At 47.9% G+C, this 17,705-nt stretch overlaps 6 protein-coding genes across 6 annotated transcripts; 2 read left to right on the top strand and 4 right to left on the bottom strand.

Annotated features, from left to right (window-relative positions):
* Positions 1-935: 935 nt before the first annotated feature.
* F4822DRAFT_74820 (uncharacterized protein) lies at positions 936-2,976 on the bottom strand. Its single transcript, XM_051463914.1, has one exon. It carries the CDS (start codon positions 2,382-2,384, stop codon positions 1,497-1,499), a length of 888 nt encoding a protein of 295 aa, XP_051309119.1. The 5' UTR covers positions 2,385-2,976; the 3' UTR covers positions 936-1,496.
* Positions 2,977-6,382: 3,406 nt separating this feature from the next.
* On the bottom strand, positions 6,383-8,179 carry F4822DRAFT_74767 (WD40 repeat-like protein). The gene is made up of 2 exons (XM_051463913.1): positions 7,869-8,179; positions 6,383-7,817 (listed from the first exon to the last, which is right to left on the bottom strand). Exons 1-2 carry the CDS (start codon positions 8,108-8,110, stop codon positions 6,449-6,451), a joined length of 1,611 nt encoding a protein of 536 aa, XP_051309118.1. The 5' UTR covers positions 8,111-8,179; the 3' UTR covers positions 6,383-6,448.
* Positions 8,180-8,363: 184 nt separating this feature from the next.
* Positions 8,364-12,123, top strand: F4822DRAFT_420299 (P-loop containing nucleoside triphosphate hydrolase protein). Its single transcript, XM_051459686.1, has 4 exons — positions 8,364-11,684; positions 11,736-11,818; positions 11,886-11,916; positions 11,977-12,123. The coding sequence occupies exon 1, from the start codon at positions 8,440-8,442 to the stop codon at positions 11,434-11,436; it is 2,997 nt and encodes a 998-aa protein (XP_051309116.1). The 5' UTR covers positions 8,364-8,439; the 3' UTR covers positions 11,437-11,684; positions 11,736-11,818; positions 11,886-11,916; positions 11,977-12,123.
* On the bottom strand, positions 11,535-11,994 carry F4822DRAFT_434463 (Acylphosphatase; the record flags this gene model as incomplete). The annotated part of the gene is made up of 4 exons (XM_051462011.1): positions 11,535-11,684; positions 11,736-11,818; positions 11,886-11,916; positions 11,977-11,994. The coding sequence occupies 4 exons, from the start codon at positions 11,992-11,994 to the stop codon at positions 11,535-11,537; spliced, it is 282 nt and encodes a 93-aa protein (XP_051309117.1).
* A 72-nt stretch (positions 12,124-12,195) lies between the features above and the next one.
* On the top strand, positions 12,196-14,278 carry F4822DRAFT_420297 (hepatocellular carcinoma-associated antigen 59-domain-containing protein). The gene is made up of 3 exons (XM_051459685.1): positions 12,196-12,843; positions 12,968-13,434; positions 13,506-14,278. Exons 1-3 carry the CDS (start codon positions 12,359-12,361, stop codon positions 13,841-13,843), a joined length of 1,290 nt encoding a protein of 429 aa, XP_051309115.1. The 5' UTR covers positions 12,196-12,358; the 3' UTR covers positions 13,844-14,278.
* A 947-nt stretch (positions 14,279-15,225) lies between these two features.
* On the bottom strand, positions 15,226-17,705 carry F4822DRAFT_74693 (uncharacterized protein). Its single transcript, XM_051463912.1, has 3 exons — positions 16,975-17,705; positions 16,476-16,826; positions 15,226-16,410 (listed from the first exon to the last, which is right to left on the bottom strand). The coding sequence occupies exons 1-3, from the start codon at positions 17,086-17,088 to the stop codon at positions 15,508-15,510; spliced, it is 1,368 nt and encodes a 455-aa protein (XP_051309114.1). The 5' UTR covers positions 17,089-17,705; the 3' UTR covers positions 15,226-15,507.

The raw sequence follows: 17,705 nt of genomic DNA, 5'->3' as shown, positions 1-17,705 counted from the left end.
TGGTAAATACACACAGTATGAGATGTGTGAAGTAAAGTCTAGCTTACTCCATCAAGTCTCGAGTCAGGAGTTCAGAGTAAGAGTGGATCTAGAATCTCTCAACAGTTGACTGCCTAACTAAGTAACTGGACCACCTAGACTTAGGTCGGTAGATCTCTCGTTCGAGATTAAGTTCTGATGCCCACCATCACACCACCTATCTAGCGCTATGGAGAGGAAAACTGCGTCGCGGGAGATACCTACATTCGTAAGCCCGGCGTTAACTACGTTCACTATAGCCCGTCGGCATGTTTCAACCTGCCCTACCTACACAACCCCCCCGGTAGTTCCGGACTCTGACTCTGAGTTACCTAAGCACAGTATTATACCCACACGTGTACCTAAAAACGCACTCGGCGCTACCTAACTTGCGTCATTTTATACCATTTCTGTAAGTCCGAGCGGTGGGCCATTCCCCATCTCCGTCCTATTATAGAAAACCCGCCTTACTATTCCAGACCATACTCTAAACTCCATACACAACTGCCCAGAGTATAGCAGCAACCTACATCGCAGATCTTTGTTTCAGACCGAGTACCGTTGACAACCAAAGTCGGCGTCCTATAGTAGCGCCGGTCTGGACTCGGTGCCTCTACACTGCATAGGCATCATGCATTGATGCTATTCCTAAAATAGGAGCTGTCGTAGATGGCATCGTGCGGGGAAAATGGTGTAAGCGTTGCATTCGCACTGCATAATCCATACCTTTCAAAACTTATGTAACATGCCGTGCAGAAACATCTTGCCTGCGCTGCGATGGGGATATGCTTAGACATGAATGAGGGAATACCCGGCTAGTCTGATAGATCAGGCTGATTGCTAGCGGACTGCTCTGGAACGCGCGTTTCGACGTTGACAACTAAGTATAGAGTTTCCAATCGTGATGATGATAGTTGTAACTATTTCATTAGTCTAGGTAAATGAAGTACGGTTCGAATTGCACAATATTAATCAAAATGAGTTTCTCATGTCTCTATGCGCATCTAATATTCCACTAGTCGTGTGAGGCTACGTAAAACGATTCATACAGAGAATGGGTGTATAACCACATGGACCGTTGTGAATGTCCGTGCTCAGCTAGACTAGAGCCACATTGTAAACAACAGGTCCGAACTAAATCCATCAAAGCGTGAATAATAACAGAAGAAATGACCGCAAGAATTCGGGTGTCAAGGTGCCTGGGGTATTAAACCACAAATCGCAAATCTGCCTCGCAAACGCCTTAGTCCCCTTTCTTTCCACCTAGCCTTGAATGCAATAGCAACCATAACTCCCCTTCAACTAGATTCGTAAATCTGATCGCGAAGGCCCCTGTACCAGCCCATTTTCGGTTGGTGTGTTCGTGCGCTGACTTATAACGTCAACTGTCCAAATATGTACATTGAAATGCCGCAGATAGTAAATAGCCTACCAAACCCCGGCGGCGAGGTTTGGGTCGAATGTGATCTGGTTGCCGATTAAATCCATACTGGCGCCGACAATCCGGCAGGTTCATGCTTGAAAAATGTCGAGAAGAGCCCTTGTACCTCAGCCAAGTAATCCTCGGGCCGGAATCTGCAGAGTCCTCGGGAAATAAGTTCTTGCTCCTCCTCATCAATTATCTGCATCTTCTCTTTTACACCCAACTCCTCCGCGAGCTCTGATACTTGCGCCAACTCAGGACCGAACGGATGTTGCGTGTCAGAAAGATCGCGACGGAAAGTAGGACGAGCCGGAGGTGGTGATGTGACCATAGGAGGCATGGCGGGCACCGAAGCTGCAGTTATCGACGGCTTTCGCGAGAAAGAGACTCCTGAGACACTGGTGGCTGTTGTCGATGTTGACGACGAGCGGGAAAGAGAAAAGCTAGCCTTTGTAGAGACGGATTTGCTAGATTGGTTAGAAAGGCGCGAAAACTTATTCGCTATGTTGTCCATCGACGCCTTCTTTGTGTGCGACGGCGAGCGTTTAGGAATAACCGGTGCCTCGTTCGTGGCGGAAGGCGACTTTGCACCTGGAGCGACGAAGTAGCATGAAAGATGGTTAGGTTCCGGGGACCCAGATCGATCTGCTGAGGGTATATCGGGGCTTGTGGGCGGCGATGATGCGCTGGTACGAGGGCTGTCAAGGTCATCATCAGAAGATTTGCTGGATTCAGTTGGCGTAGGTTCTGGTCGAGGGAATAGATCCGGCGCATTGTATGCGAGCATATTGGTTGTATGTGTCAATTCCACCGGACCGGAAATCTTGGTGCGAATCGCTGCATTGTTGTTCTTGGCAGTAGTGTTGCTTCGTTGCGGTAATATGCTACCGAAGTCTTGTGAAGCTTGCTTTCGCCTTGTTGTAAAGGCGCGTGCAAGAGACATTTTGGCTGTTGTGTTTGAAGTTTGTCGACGTTACGGAATAGGAGACCAGTAGTCGTCTACCTTGAAAATCCTCCAGAGTATGAAGAGAAATAAATAACTGAGAAGTCTAGGCCCGGTTTGCTCGGATTTATGTTGGTGTCACCTGAATGTGGGATTGCGGCTGCGAAAATGCTCCGATATAAAAAGGGCCTGTAAGAAATTGGCGATCCTATAACTTTCTCCGAGCCGCGCGAATTTGCTTTCAAGCACCAAACTTTCCTGAGGCGAAGATGAGGAAGCAAGTTAGGAACCTAAAGTTCGCGACCAGAGTTGATGGTTAAACAAAGTCGGGTAATGTGATAGAAGCACACGGCGACTTATGTCTATCTACCGGGTACTTAGGTCTGTGCTGGGTGCCAGTTTTGGAAGCGCTCAACAGCAGCTGGTGCAGGGCACAATGTTACCCTGATTAGGCAGGTGGACACAGTGGGCGGTTTTGCCGAGACAACTGATTTGATCCTGTGAGATCGCGGGGCGCCGTCTCCAAGTCGCAGGTGTATCGTTACGTTGAACTGACCAACAAGCCTAAAAGAGGACCGAATCTAGTTGAGTTGCGAATGTAAGGTTGCCGTTAGTGACTCTTGACCGTTTAAGAGCTTGCAGCAATGCGCCGGTCAATTGTATAAGGGTCCGAATTGATCGGTTTCCCGGAGTTCCTATCAGAGGGTCCTTCGGAATTCCTAAATGGAAGCAGAGGTGAATAATAGGTCACCTAAAACAGTTGTAGACACCACTACAAAATGAAGTGTGTGCGACAATTGCAGTTGAGCCTGTCCAAGGTTTTTGGCGAGGTATGATATCAAACTCTCACGAGATTCCTTAAATTGATAGTTGGTGGAGCTCTTTGTCTTGGTGTGTGTAAGCACACAAAGTTATCATTAATAACAAATTCGAAAGGAGAGACGTTTTGTTATTCGAATGACGTCCAAATGTTGCTTTGGCGTTTTGGTTCAAAAAAAAGGGTGGTATTTGCTAGAACGAAACAGTGAAACGACCAGGTTCCTGATATGATCAAGGATAGAAATGGCGAAAATAGTCTCGTCGAATATTTTGATAGTTGAAAAAGGAAGGATAGTGGTTGGTAACCTCAAGCGACTTGTTAATTCGTGACCGGCGACAAGTCTCGGTGAAGATCCGGAAGAGAATGGGAATGAGTGAATCTGGGAAGAATTGGCCCAGCAGAATGGAAAGAAAGCGATGCGAAGGAGTGGAAAATCAAGTGAAGGGGGTAAGTGCACGCACTCTTGAGATGAAAAGGAACGCGATGAGAAGGAATAATAAAGCGCAACCAAGGGGGGTCCTGCTCAAGACTGCTCAAGAATTGCCTAAGTGGAGACACAAAAAAGAGAAAGACATGGGGAAAGAAGCCCTAGGAAGCCTAGGAAGAAACCCAATCCCATCCCAAGTACCCACAATGCAGGGATCAGGAGGGAACAAATGACATAAGGAAAGAGTATATGCAAGGATGGAGGTACTAAATCGACCAGGTGATCTAGATAATAAAATATAGGGAATCTCGACCCAGAATGGTGTACACGCTACGAAATGCTTTATCTTTTCACAAGTTCCTTCCTTACTAGGGTGATAACATTACTATGTACCTACCAACATGGGTTAAATGGGTTGACAAAGAGTTCACACTTGCATAGTACCTACAACGTTGTACAGGCCATCCAACGGCATGAATCGAGTTGATGATTCCATTCTAATCCCATCTATCACCACTTATCACCACTACATCCATCAATGATACATTTCAGGCACATACATACACGTATCTATTCCCTTTGTTTAAATGTCTTGACCTACGTATGCTATCTACGCTATCACTATTCTAACCAATTTCTCTCAACTCCTGGCTAAGGAAAGACAAACCGATCGATCGACAGGGCCACATACTGGATGGAGGAACCAACTGAAGACTTTTGTTAGTAAAAAGAGGGCGACCTAGAATCCCTGCGGAGTTCTCTGTTAATTTTTTGGGCGCTTCCTACTTGCAGATTAGCACAGACGGGAACCCAGCCAGGCGAATCTAATAACAGGGACAGCGGATTGGCCGACCGAACTGCTACCCCTGATCCGCGAAAGCTCGGCAGGCGAGGTACCGTCAAATCAGATGCCGTCTTTCAAAGAGGGCACACTTTAGCGGTTCCTTACTTGATTTTTATTAGCTGGCATCCCGGCGATATGCTCCCGACTTCCACCCTCCTACGCCACGTCGAGAAAAAAGATTGTCAGCCACCATATCAGCATATGCAGGTACCAGTCCAACACCAGCCAGTAAGACGAAGGCAAACGTCTAAAATACTCAAAGCTCTCGAATCATCCTGTGAGCCATCACCCTCCGTGTTCGGTGCTACACAATGACATACATGACATAGAATACACTCATCACTATAACAACTCACTCCGATCCTGCATTATTGAAATTGCACCGTTACGTGGCCACTCTTCTAACGACGCCCACGCCTTTGGGTCACATCCACCATTTCTGAATACCAACGGTAGTAGTTAATTGATATTCTCAAAATAGTTAAAAATATCATACAACAAAGAACCTCAATCAGTATCAGTTTTCAATGCGCCTGAACAAAGGCCTGAAAGCGCAATTTACCACGCCCATGTTCCAAGGACTTCGCCTCCAGCTGGCGACTAGGATCAGGTCAATCAATCAAGCCATATCCACTGGAGGAATCGGTGGAAGTGGAGTGGGCCTTGAGTGAGAATCATCCATCAATCCCATCATCCTATCCCCTGAACAACACTTCTTTTTTTCAGGAACCCCTGCCCTTGGACGACCCAAATTGATTGCCCCGGTTCTGACAAAGGAACTTTTCCTTTTTCGGGAAGCAGAACAAAAGAAGGAAACAAACGGACCAGGGAGTTTCTTGCAGTTGAAACCGACGAAACCATGCAAGGCGTTAATTGCGGAGAAAATCTCATTGGTCGCATGTTCCCAACCGCCATTGGCCATGGCTGGCTCGAGTGTTTCATCTTCAAGCCCTTCTCCTCCAAAGAGAGACTCCGTTGATTTTTATCGCCGAGAAGGCGGCGCCATATGTAGGTAAGAGGGGAAGACGTCGTCATCCATGCGCCCGGGCTCCTCAGTTTCGGCGTGCTCTGATCCTCTCGATTCCCCGCGCGCAAGTTAAGCTGAACACTGCTCAGCCTCGGTCTGGCCAAAGGCAGATGGAGCGGTCGTCACGATAGCCTCTTGACTCGTATCGCCGGTGCAAATTGTTTAAATATTTATCCCTACATTGTAAAAGTGTGAGGGAGCCCAGCGCTTGTTTCCCCTTCTTTGGGAGCCTTGGTTTGAGAATCGATAACAGCATTTGCCGTACCTTTCCAAAATGTGTACGTAGTTGGATTCGCCGTTTCGCCATGGCGGCCCATGATTCCCTCCAATTAAGTGGCAAGAGGGTCGTGTATTACGTGCCACATGGTGAGCCATCGTATGAGTAACTTCTGACAGCTTCGAATGTTGATGCTTAGCACACATCTTTTTCGCAGTGGAATTATTCATATTCTTCGTAATAGTTCAATCAAGCATACACACTCCCACGTTGGGTAACAATCCGAATGGGTCCTAGATTGACAAGATCTTACATAGCATTATAGCGATCAATTAAGCCCGGTCAATGCAACTGTAAGCGCAAATCTCTATTCCGATCTACGATCTTGCGCAACTGAAATTCATGGCCTTGATGATCCAGCTACGCAGACTCTGTATTGGACATCTATATCAGGATGCTGCGAAGAAAAATCTAGCTTACTATATGAAGCCAGTATCACAGATTCCTTCTAGTTTCAGCCGTGTCTTGATCCAGTCCTTTGTCGGCATTTACACAAGTATAAACAAACCGCTCCAGAAGAAGAGTTGGTTCATTTGAAAACCTGAAACTAGAAACATGTTCTAGTTCACGTCACGACGGTATCCACCTAACTACCGAAACTCACCGACCTAGATTGTTGAATTTGGATGCATCCGACCGTGAGACATCATCGTCTTTCGCCCGTAAGCTCTAATCCTCATCCATAGACTCGGGCTCTCCGTTCTCGTCTTCACCCTCACCTCCATCATCGTCCGAAGAGCTCTCAGCTTCTTCCACGCCAATTAATCTCTCCTCAGCGTTGTCGTCTAACTTGGTAGAGATCTTTTGCGCGAAGGCTTGGCGCACAGCGGCGTTCGTGCTGGTGTCCCACACATGCATGGTTCCTTTGCTTCCGGCGACAGCAAGACGGAAAGCGACCTCTGCATCGGGTGCGAAGTTTGTCGAGAAGATCTTTCCAACGTCTAAGTTGCGCGACACCACCATGGAAGGACCCGTGGGCTGAATATTCCACAGCTTGACGGTCTTGTCCGTTGAGCCGGTAGCCATATAACCCGGAATGTGCGCATTAATATCGAAAGACGACAATGACTCGTCGTGTGCCTGTAATGTCCACACTGGCTTGCTGGCAGAAGGGTTCGGAGGCGCGTTTCGGATATCGTGGTAATGTATGATGCCGTTTTCTGTCGACACGAAGAAAAAGTTAGGGTCATGCGGATCCCATCTGACGTTCTCAACATCGCTTTCCACGCCCCATCGCGGAGCCTTGGCTTCGGGAACCCGCATATCCGCCGCGACAATCGTCCGATCATAACTTCCGCTCAGCAACACCGTTGACTCCACAGAATGCCATGCTAATGAGCAAACCTTGTCTGTGTGGTGTGTGTATGACTTGGCGCACTTTGTCGTGTGTAAATCCCATAGCTTCACCGTCTTGTCGGCTGAAGCTGAGGCGAGTAGATTTCTGTGTTTTCTATTGGCGGCGAGAGATAAGACTGCGTCTACGTGGTAATTATCGTTGCTCTTCTTGGACTTCTTTTTCTTTTTCCCGCTCGCCTTCTCCGGGTTGCTTTCTTGACCTAAGATCGCATTTGGGTACATAGAGTCTATCGTATCTAAATCCCAAATTTCGATTTCGGGGTCCATTGTTCCTACTGCGATGAAGTTGGCTATCGAGTCCTTCTCCACGCTGCTCTTCGAGACGGGAATATCTAGCCATTCAACGCAAAGGGGTATCGCAGGAAGCATGATGTCGTGGTGGACGTAAAGGTTGTCGGCTTCGTCTTCATATACGTAGACTTCCAAATGCGCAAGCTCGTCTTCGACCTTGGCGGCTAAGAGAAGGTTGTCCGTCGCCAAGATCTGAAGTTCTTCCCTGTCGTCGTCTTCATCGTCTTCGCCGTCGGGTATCGTGATATAGGGATCGTCTTTGTTGGATTCATAGTACGCTAGGGACTTGATATTTCCAAACATATCCATTCGCTGGCCCTCGGCGTCTTCCTCATCGTCGTCATAGTGCTCTAAATCGTACTTTTTTAAGTCCTCGTCGTCTATGTCGATTCTTTTCATAGATTTAGCAGTTAGTCGCAAGAGAGAACAAAATAAAACTTACTCTTCCGCATCAACGTTCTGCGACGATGGTTGTTCTTCTGTGACATCGAGATCCTTTTCTTCATTTGTTCCGTTTTCCTCCTCTTCTTGCGCCTCTTGGAGATCTTCGTTGGCGTCGTCTAGCTGTAACTTGGCTAGCTCAGCTATTCTTTCAAATTCGGCCTCATCAAAGTTATATTTTGTCGGGAAAGGTGCTGCGAAGCCTCGCGGCACCCAGGTAGATGTGGTAATCATTGAAGACATATTGAATACCGGCGACTGAACTCGAGGTATTGAACTTTGCGCGGGCGAGAAATTGGGTCGAGAGCCCCGCCAACTTTTGATCTCACAAAAATTCCGGATGAAATTTTAGCGGGGCGGATTATCGATAAAATGATCTTACCAGGTACCCTGGTCCAATCAGACGATAAACACCGATAAGAACTGATAAGAAATTAGCTTCCTGTCTGTGCTAAGCCTACGACCGCTCTGCTTCGTCCTTTTGTTTTCTTTTCGTCGTCTAGTGAATTAAGTATCCGGGGAAGCACCATAATTGAACAACCCGCACCCCTTGAAGGACTATACACTTCGAGATGGATAGGGAAGACGGAAGTTTCAGCCCTAAAAGGCGAAAACTCGATTTCAATCCTCTCCGCTCCGACGATCGCTACTCATCCCTCCCAAATCGAAGCCATCCATCGTCTTCCCGCTCACACAATCGCTTCCAGCATAACTCCAACTCACGCGCTTCCACCCCTCGCGCCCAATCGAATTGGGCCTCAACCCCGAAGCAAAATGAATTCGATGGCCCGGAGCCGCTAGTCGATGCGGAGGAACAGAATGCCCTCGACCGCGACTGGTATACTGGCGACGAAACTGGCGGTCACACGTTCGGCGATGACTCGCATAATCCCTTTGGATCGTATGATACGTCGTGGGTTGAGCAGCAACAACGGGAGGCGGATATGATAGAGAAGAAGGCGGGGAAACATATGAATGCGCGACAACTGCAGAGGCAAAAAGATAATGATGCCTGGGAGACTAATCGTATGCTTACTTCCGGTGTTGCGCAACGGCGGGCTTTGGGCGATGATTTCGATGATGAGGATGAGGGGACGAGAGTTCATTTACTGGTTCATGATTTGAAACCGCCGTTTCTGGATGGGCGGACGGTGTTTACCAAGCAGTTGGAGCCTGTGCCGGCTGTTCGGGATTACCAGAGTGATATGGCGGTATTCAGTCGTAAAGGAAGTCGTGTTGTGAGGGATAGGAGACAACAGAGGGAACGACAGAGGCAAGCGAAAGAAGCTACTAATACGGCTGGTACTGCGCTCGGGAACCTTATGGGCGTGAAGGAAGACGAGGGCGATAGTGCTCTGCCGATCGCGACCGAAGAAGATGCCTCGAAATCCGGGAACAAGTTTAGCGAGCACATGAAGAAGAATGACGGCGCAAGTGCGTTCAGTCAGAGCAAGTCTTTAAGGGAACAGAGGGAATTTCTACCCGCATTCGCAGTGCGGGAAGATCTTCTGAGGGTAATCAGAGATAACCAAGTTGTCATCGTGGTTGGTGAAACAGGTTCAGGAAAAACTACGCAATTGACACAGTTCTTATACGAGGAAGGCTACGGAAGAAGAGGCATGATAGGCTGTACGCAACCCCGACGAGTGGCGGCCATGAGTGTTGCAAAGCGTGTGGCCGAAGAGATGGAAGTTAAGCTGGGCAGCACTGTTGGTTATGCCATCCGATTCGAAGACTGCACTAGTGCAGACACAGTCATCAAATACATGACTGACGGTGTCTTGCTTCGAGAGTCGCTAAATGAGAGGGATCTAGATCGCTATTCATGCGTGATCATGGATGAAGCTCACGAACGTGCTCTCAATACAGATGTGCTGATGGGACTGTTCAACAAAATATTGCAACGTCGGAGAGATCTCAAGCTTATTGTCACATCAGCTACTATGAACTCCAAGCGGTTCTCGGATTTCTTTGGTGGAGCACCCGAGTTTACTATTCCAGGTCGAACTTTCCCTGTCGATATTATGTTTCATCGATCCCCAGTTGAAGATTACGTCGATCAAGCCGTTCAACAAGTACTTGCGATCCATGTGTCAATGAGCCCCGGTGATATTCTAGTGTTCATGACGGGTCAGGAAGATATCGAGTGCACATGCGAATTGGTACGAGAAAGGCTAGATGCCTTGAATGATCCGCCAAAACTCAGCATTCTCCCAATTTACAGTCAAATGCCTGCAGACCTCCAAGCCAAGATTTTCGACCGAGCGCCACCCGGAGTGCGAAAATGCATCGTGGCTACAAATATCGCAGAAACTAGTTTGACGGTCGATGGTATCATGTACGTGGTGGATGCAGGATATTCGAAATTGAAAGTGTATAATCCTCGTATGGGTATGGATACACTGCAGATTACCCCAATTTCGCAAGCCAACGCCGGCCAGCGTGCTGGTCGTGCCGGTCGCACAGGACCTGGTAAAGCATTTCGTCTATATACCGACAAGGCTTTTAAGGACGAGCTCTATATTCAAACAATACCCGAAATCCAACGGACTAACCTGAGCAATACTGTGCTTCTACTGAAATCATTAGGCGTCCGGGATTTGCTTGATTTCGATTTCATGGATCCTCCGCCTCAAGACACCATCACCACCTCCCTTTTTGACCTCTGGGCCTTGGGTGCGCTAGACAATCTAGGAGAATTAACAGACTTAGGTTCCAAGATGAATGCTTTTCCTATGGACCCTTCCCTGGCTAAGCTACTCATTATGTCTGAAGAATATGGATGTAGTGAGGAGATGGTTACTATCGTTTCCATGTTGTCCGTTCCCAACGTCTTTTACCGCCCAAAGGAACGACAGGAGGAATCTGATGCTGCGCGAGAGAAATTCTTCGTTCCCGAATCCGACCATCTTACCTATCTCCATGTGTATTCACAATGGAAAACCAATGGTTACTCGGATGGTTGGTGCACGCGCCATTTCCTGCATCCAAAGTCCCTACGCAGAGCAAAGGAAATTAGAGATCAACTGCTTGACATTATGAAAATGCAAAAAATGCAGATGATTAGTTGTGGTACAGATTGGGATATTATTCGAAAGTGCATTTGCTCCGGCTACTACCACCAGGCCGCTAAAGTCAAGGGTATTGGAGAGTACATCAATTTGCGCACATCAGTCACTGTGCAACTCCATCCCACTAGTGCTCTTTATGGCCTTGGCTTTTTACCCGATTATGTTATCTACCACGAACTGATCTTGACATCGAAAGAGTACATGTCCACTGTGACATCCGTTGATCCTCATTGGCTGGCGGAGTTAGGTGGCGTTTTCTACTCCGTAAAGGAGAAAGGGTATTCGGCTCGGGAAAAGCGCATTACAGAAACCGAGTTCAATCGCAAGATGGAAATTGAAGCGAAAATGGCCGAGGATAAGAAACGATACGAAGAGCAGAAGGAACAGGAAGAAGAAAGGGCCGCCAAGAAGCCCGCTGCCAGTAAAGGAGAGAAGAAAATTATCACTTCGGGCGCGGTGAAGAAACCTGTGATCAAGAGGAAAGGTAGAGGTTTCTAAGGGTTATGATTGTTGAACATTGTTTAGGATACCATTGCATCTAGAAGATAACGATTCGATCAATTTTACGGTTTATGTGGGCGTTAGGTCTTCATTGCCTATCGTCGGACTTCGAACTGAGCTTCATCTTCTTGTACATCTCGAGTTTCTTGGTCCAACTTAACCACATGTGCATGTGTTGGGCCCTTGTCAAGTTCCTTCAAGAACATTTTGATCGAGTCTGCGTGTCCTTGTGCCTCTCCCTCAACCTGGATATTGTAAGTATCCTCTCAATGAAGTATAATGAAATCGATGCTCACTTTGCCGTTCTCGGTGTTTCGACACCATCCTGTGATGCTATGCTCGGCGGCTTTCTTCTGCGCAAAGTATCGATAGCTTACGCCTATCGTATTGTGACGTCAGTTTCTAGTCCCCCACTAACGCCATTGGTATTACAGTATAGCTCATACCTTGGACTCGGCCATGGGCGAGAAAGTAGACCTAATATCTCATAATCAGTCTTATTTATATTTGGGTTACAAGAAATAAATATTTACTTACTCGTTGTGACTGCGACATATTGATCTTCTAATTGTAGTGTAGCAGATCGCATGCAGATAAGGAGTTGCGTTTCTATGTATGTACAATGACGCCCAGGAAGAGCTTTATCGGAGCGGGATTGGCTAAGAAGAGATACGCGGCAGAATTGCGGGTAATCTAAATAGCCTCGATTCGGGTACATGTCTACCTGTACCAACCAAAACTCGGGAAGGTGATACCCACCTTTCTACACTGTACTTTACTTCTAGGCGGCGTTCGAACTTGTCATGCAACCTAAATAAAACAACAACATCCCAAGAAAAGGGAAAATCATCATTCATCGCCCGCGAAGTAGTTGATGTAAATAATTTGACCTGATTTATTGCGCTGCCAAATTCCCATCATGGACGGCGCAACACCGGAGGCGACGCCAGCGCCTCATGTAGTCTTCCGCGGGAAGAAAAGGAAGACATACAGACAACGAACCGAATCTACCGGCGACGACGACGAAATATCGAAGTCAGTACAGACGCCGCAATCCGAACAAGCAGCGACAACCTCAGACTCAACACCTAGACTCGATGTTGCCTCCCCGATACAAAGCGAAGATGCAACAGAGGAAGAGAAGGGCTTGTCAGTAGCCGAAGTCCTACGACTACGAAATGCGCGAAAGGCGCGATTAGGAGGTGTTAAGTTTGGCGCGGGTGCCAGCAATGCCCTGAGCGATGCGACGACGGCCGCTGCTGCTGCAGAGATAGGGGAAGGGCTTGACGACCTGAGTCTTATGATACGAGAGGAAGAGAACAAGGCGCTAGACGTCGCGGCCGGCGTAAAGAAGCGCTTCGCACCGCAGACGGGACTGGCGGCTGATGCGGTCAACAAGCATATGTGAGTTACTCGCCTTATTTCTCTATTATCCCTAGTTCTGTTATGATATTTTGTTTTATCATAATTGCTACTATCACACCAACTACGTCCCCACTACTTTCTGCGCAGCTGCTGATGGAGCAAGGGAGGAATACATAGAAGCCGAATTGGCCAAGCGACACAGCGCTATAGCGTCCTCTTCGTCAACAAGTCGTTCTGCCGCGCAAGGCCGATCATCTAACCAAAAGGAAGACGGACAGCAATTACAATCGCGATTCAATAGTTCCTTCGAATCAACGGCGACATCCTCTTCATCAACGGCGCCTAGACCCGAACCGCTGTATAACAGAGCCTTACAAGGTCAACTTATGGAGATTGATCTCGGTGACGAAGCGCGTAGCCGCAACGAGGCGCGGACGGAGCGCGCTACGCGCCGCATGCATGGCGAGGCCGTCGAGGACGATGATGAAGAACAACAGGGCAATCACAATAGGCCGCCGAAGAAAGTTCGGCTTGGACGTGATGGTAAGCCCTGGCGTCCGCGAAATAGGCGGAACAGCGACGATATCAGAAGGGATCAATTGGTGGAAGAAATACTCCGAGAAAACAGATGTAAGTTCTTCACCCTCTACGCTCTCACGCTTCTCGACAAAATGTGTTCAGATCACTAACGAGCGCAAAAGTGGACGTCTACGAACCTACTCCACCACCCAGAGCCTCTTCGGCTGCGGCCGACGGCGCCAACGGCGGCGCAGCAGATGCAGATGGCGCGGCGGATGAGCGTATTGCGGAGGAGTTCCGCCGCGAGTTCATGGACGCTATGGCGGAGCGCCAGCAAAAGCGTAAGAAGCCGACCAACGCGCCGTCCGGTGGACCCGGAGGTGCTGGTGCGAGTGGGAAGGGGGCTAAGGACGAGGATGTACTCAAAGGTCCGAAGTTAGGCGGTAGTAGGAATGCGCGCGCTGCGATGCGCAATTTGCTACTTGAAAAGGCGAAGGAAGCCAAGAAGCCTGGGAGGTGAAAGGAGGGCTAGGTATATACGGATAGGTATGGTGAGGATGGAGGCAAATACGACACGGGAATACGGTATGAGTGTAAATACGCATAGGCTCTTCAAGGCGCGATGGCGTTGGTGCGGATGATTTACTAGGTCCGTCTGCGTGGTTATAGCATCGCGTTAGTGAGTGGTTCGCGACAGGTCGAAATGCATCATATTCACGATTCGAAGTTATTGTACTCTTGAAAATCGAGAGAGGGGGGGTGATATGCTAAAACTACGTGCATTCTACCTATTGGGCGGCTGGCTGTTGTAGACTATTAAGCATCAACACGGCTTTCAATGTATTCTACGTGCAGGTACTTAGGGACGCGAGCAAGGTATCCTCCCAAACGTAGTTCGCCGTTAGACTTCATCCCTTGCGCCTGCTTGCGTAATATAACAAGTCTTGGTTATGACGTTCTGCCTTTGTTCAATGTCAAGGAGATGATATATGTAATCTTTTCTTTCAAGTACTCGCAGGTACAAGGTCCTATCTTGCAGTATCTAGGTTTCATACATCGGAAGTCCGAGTATGACCGATTGATAAGTAGATGTAAGGGAGTCATAGAGGTAGAGAATAGAGAACGATACGTCATTATATCTATGTTTATCCTACTTGCTTCGACTTTTCTATGGAATTTACCATAAGGGCTGAGCATTATGTATCAAGGCAATGCGACAGAATGATTCTAGAATTCATAAATTCAATTCTCGTCCATATACATCTAGCTAATCAAGCAGAAAAAAGATATAAATAACGTAGTGTTCGTGATCACATTGCTACATATATAAAAAGGACGTTTCATCTCTCAAACCGATAACGCCGCAACCTATCCGTCTCCCCTATAATTGGATTCCCTAAATATCATACGCGTGACCTCTTCCCCGATGAAAAAAGGGTAAAACGCAAGAAAGTAATGTTGGCCGGCCAGCTTGCGTTTTATAACAAAAGCGCGAGTCTTGCAGCTGTAGAAGAAAACGAAGCGACCCAGACTCGAGACATAAACGTATCATGCAGTAATAGTAGCGATGAATTCCCCTCCTATACCAATGGACAGCTTTTAAAGCGAATACATATGTAGTAAATCGCTCAAATCTCCTAATATCGCAACGTCGGCGGGGTCAAAGTTCTTCCTTGTGGCTAGCTCTAGAGAAAGTCCGGTAAATAATAAAGCAGCCAGCTGTGCGGATCGCCTCCTAAGGATGAGTATAGAAGTGAATGAGTCGTTCGTTCGGAATGATCGATGCTAAACATAAACGCTCTCTATGATGGTTCCTAAGTACGCCAGTCCTATATATCATAAGAGGTCGTCGTGATGGTTTACGAGAGTAACTCCCCTATGTCTGAATAGGGTCATATTGGGATTGGTATAAACCCGTATCGTGGTGGGGATTTTGGCTTTCAGCCTGGGATTATGCCCTGGTTCGCCAAGTTGTTGATCTAGCCTTTTTATCAAAAACCGCGGCCGGGCACTTAATGGGTTCTAGTGTGACTCGGCTAGAATGGCATGGTCTCTGCGGCGTGCCATTTATGTGCTTTCCAGTAAGGATGATAGCTATCCGTAACGGCATGGGCGATTCGAATAGCGTACAATCGCACCGTTAAGCTAGATCCGTGGAACCGGGCGTAGTAATGTGGATGAGCTTCATCGGATATCCAACTGGAATGGTTTAAATCTACCGCCAATGGTGGCGCAGCGTGGACATTTTCGGCGGGCTCCTTGCTCCTCCATTAGGACATTTACGCAGTCCCGACATAATCCACATATGCATTCCGTGCAGGCGTAGGATTCTCGGAGTTTCGACGTCCTCTGACATGCGGCACAATAGATGTGGACATCCTGAGATGAATAGCCTGGCGACGAGTCTGAAAGTCCAGAGGCACCAATGTGGAAGTGATCTCCGCTCTCACCACTCTCGACGGACGGGAAAGGATCTGGCATCTCTTGGGCAAAGGATGGTGGAGTAAGAGCTTGTTGGAGAGGTGAAGCTTGGTAGCCTTGAAAATGCTGATGGGGAAATGGGGGTAGGGAAGCTCGGTGAATTGATATGGGAGATTGGGGGACCTGGGAAGTTAGAGAAGGAAAATGAATGTGCCGGGCACGACTTACAGGCGTCCTATCCTCATCGATATCTTCAGTAGCCGAGGCTGCGGCGTCGATGAGGTCTTCCCACCTTTTGCCATAGTCGGCTGACGGCTCGACGGAATGAGCCTTACGGTCAATTGCTCCTGGTTTTAGACGCTCGTCATTTTGTATTCTTCGGAGCCAATCTGTCGCGGAACCCCGGGATTTCTGTTTCTTATGGCCGCGCTTGGTAATAGATTGCTTCCTAGGCCGATTGGGACCTAAAGGCCGCTGGAGGGGAGGAAGAGTTGAAGAACGACCTGGTGGCGAATTTGAAAGAATTGACGGAAGTAAATCTCTACGTGGTCCAGAATTTAAAGGAGGAAATGGTTCACTAGTCGGATCATTTCCAACATGTATTGGAGGCAATTCAATTGTACTCCTTGGTATTCTTCGGTGGCCTTCGTTGTCAGATTGCCAGCCCTGCGAAATTGGGATTAGTATCGCATAATAGGTAATGAATGGAATAGCCTTAAATGCGCACTTACAGATTCGGCGTCCCATTCTGTCTCAAATTTATGCTGGCCACCTAGCTGGGCTAGGGCGGCTGCGGCGCTTGCGGTTGGTAACAATGTGCCTCCATTATACTCGTCATTGATTCTAGGTGTGCCGGGAGCACTTGACCCATCTCGAGGATATCCATGGCGGTCGTGTGGGTAACCTTTGTTCGGGTCGAGGTTGGCTTGTGGTGGGCCGACAGAATTCTGAAGCTGAGATCGGTCGGACGGGGGTGTATTAATCATGAGTAAGAAGCTCTCTTCTGTCGCAGGGAGCTTTGAAATATAGTGTTCGGGATGCGCTCGTCGGATATGTTCCTGCATGGAACGATATCTCTTTTCCTATTCAATTTAAAATCGTTAATTAACATGTCGGTTCGCTTCGTATTTCGCAGTATAGCTCCTGAATCATGTACCGAATAGAGCTTCGTAATCTTGCAAATCCTTCGAGGGGCGAGGGGCGAGGAAAGGAGAAGCAAACTTGACTTACACCAATGCAGCGCTTGCGACAACTGGAGCCATCTTGATTTCGCAAAGGACAGACGACTTCATTGTTTGAGTCGGTAATAGAAAACGAAGACGTTAAGGAAGATCGAGGCGGCATCTTGACCTAGTCAACCCCGCCATTTACTGGTCGGGAATTGAAGGCGGGGGGGAGTTCGCGAGATTCGAATCGATACGGTGTTGGCGATAAGAGAAATACAATCGATAATGATCAATTGAAGATGGTCCAAGTTTGCGAAGCTCAAGCATTCGACAATCAAATCCAGTGTCGAATGATAATAGCTATACCGAGGTAGCTTCAAGCTCCTATTCAAGTGTTACATGAGGTGTTTCGAACAACTTTTCGTAGGTTGGTGGTGTTGGAGGAAGAGTGAAGAACTGGGAGGGTGACCTTATTGGGAGGGAGGGGGGAAAGGTAGCTGAAAGCAGCAGTAATGGGATTTCCAGCTTAGATAGGTCGGTAGCCAAGCAAGCAAGCAAGTAAGTAAGTACTGTAAGTAAAGTAGTGGGTGTATGTATGTAAGTAGCAAGTAGCAGGCAAGGTAGACAAAGTAGACAAGGCACAAAGGCAAGGCAAAGGTAAGGGTACCTACTAGCAAGGTACCGTACCGTAGAAAAGAAGGGTGGCCACAAGTCAGGGTGTAGGTAGGGTGTAGTGCCTAGGTAATAGGTAGGTACTCCACACCAAGCTGGTTTTCTTCAGATAGATACATCCAT

This window comes from Hypoxylon trugodes, assembly GCF_022578975.1.
Source record: "Hypoxylon trugodes strain CBS 135444 unplaced genomic scaffold F4822scaffold_11, whole genome shotgun sequence".
NCBI classification, from domain to species: domain Eukaryota; kingdom Fungi; phylum Ascomycota; class Sordariomycetes; order Xylariales; family Hypoxylaceae; genus Hypoxylon; species Hypoxylon trugodes.
The sequence above is the reverse complement of the archived record's forward strand: the minus strand, read 5'-3'. Positions and strand labels throughout refer to the sequence as shown.

Excerpts from the sequence above, each read along its gene's own strand:
- F4822DRAFT_74820 (XM_051463914.1), bottom strand. The coding sequence starts at position 2,384 with ATGTCTCTTGCACGCGCCTTTACAACAAGGCGAAAGCAAGCTTCACAA.
- F4822DRAFT_74767 (XM_051463913.1), bottom strand. The coding sequence starts at position 8,110 with ATGTCTTCAATGATTACCACATCTACCTGGGTGCCGCGAGGCTTCGCA. Across the intron at positions 7,818-7,868 it reads CAGAACGTTGATGCGGAAGA|AATCGACATAGACGACGAGG; the intron begins GTAAGTTTTATT and ends ATCTATGAAAAG.
- F4822DRAFT_420299 (XM_051459686.1), top strand. The coding sequence starts at position 8,440 with ATGGATAGGGAAGACGGAAGTTTCAGCCCTAAAAGGCGAAAACTCGAT.
- F4822DRAFT_420297 (XM_051459685.1), top strand. The coding sequence starts at position 12,359 with ATGGACGGCGCAACACCGGAGGCGACGCCAGCGCCTCATGTAGTCTTC. Across the intron at positions 12,844-12,967 it reads GATGCGGTCAACAAGCATAT|GGAGGAATACATAGAAGCCG; the intron begins GTGAGTTACTCG and ends TGATGGAGCAAG. Across the intron at positions 13,435-13,505 it reads AATACTCCGAGAAAACAGAT|TGGACGTCTACGAACCTACT; the intron begins GTAAGTTCTTCA and ends CGAGCGCAAAAG.
- F4822DRAFT_74693 (XM_051463912.1), bottom strand. The coding sequence starts at position 17,088 with ATGCCGCCTCGATCTTCCTTAACGTCTTCGTTTTCTATTACCGACTCA. Across the intron at positions 16,827-16,974 it reads GTCGCAAGCGCTGCATTGGT|GAAAAGAGATATCGTTCCAT; the intron begins GTAAGTCAAGTT and ends TAAATTGAATAG. Across the intron at positions 16,411-16,475 it reads CAGAATGGGACGCCGAATCT|GGCTGGCAATCTGACAACGA; the intron begins GTAAGTGCGCAT and ends CCAATTTCGCAG.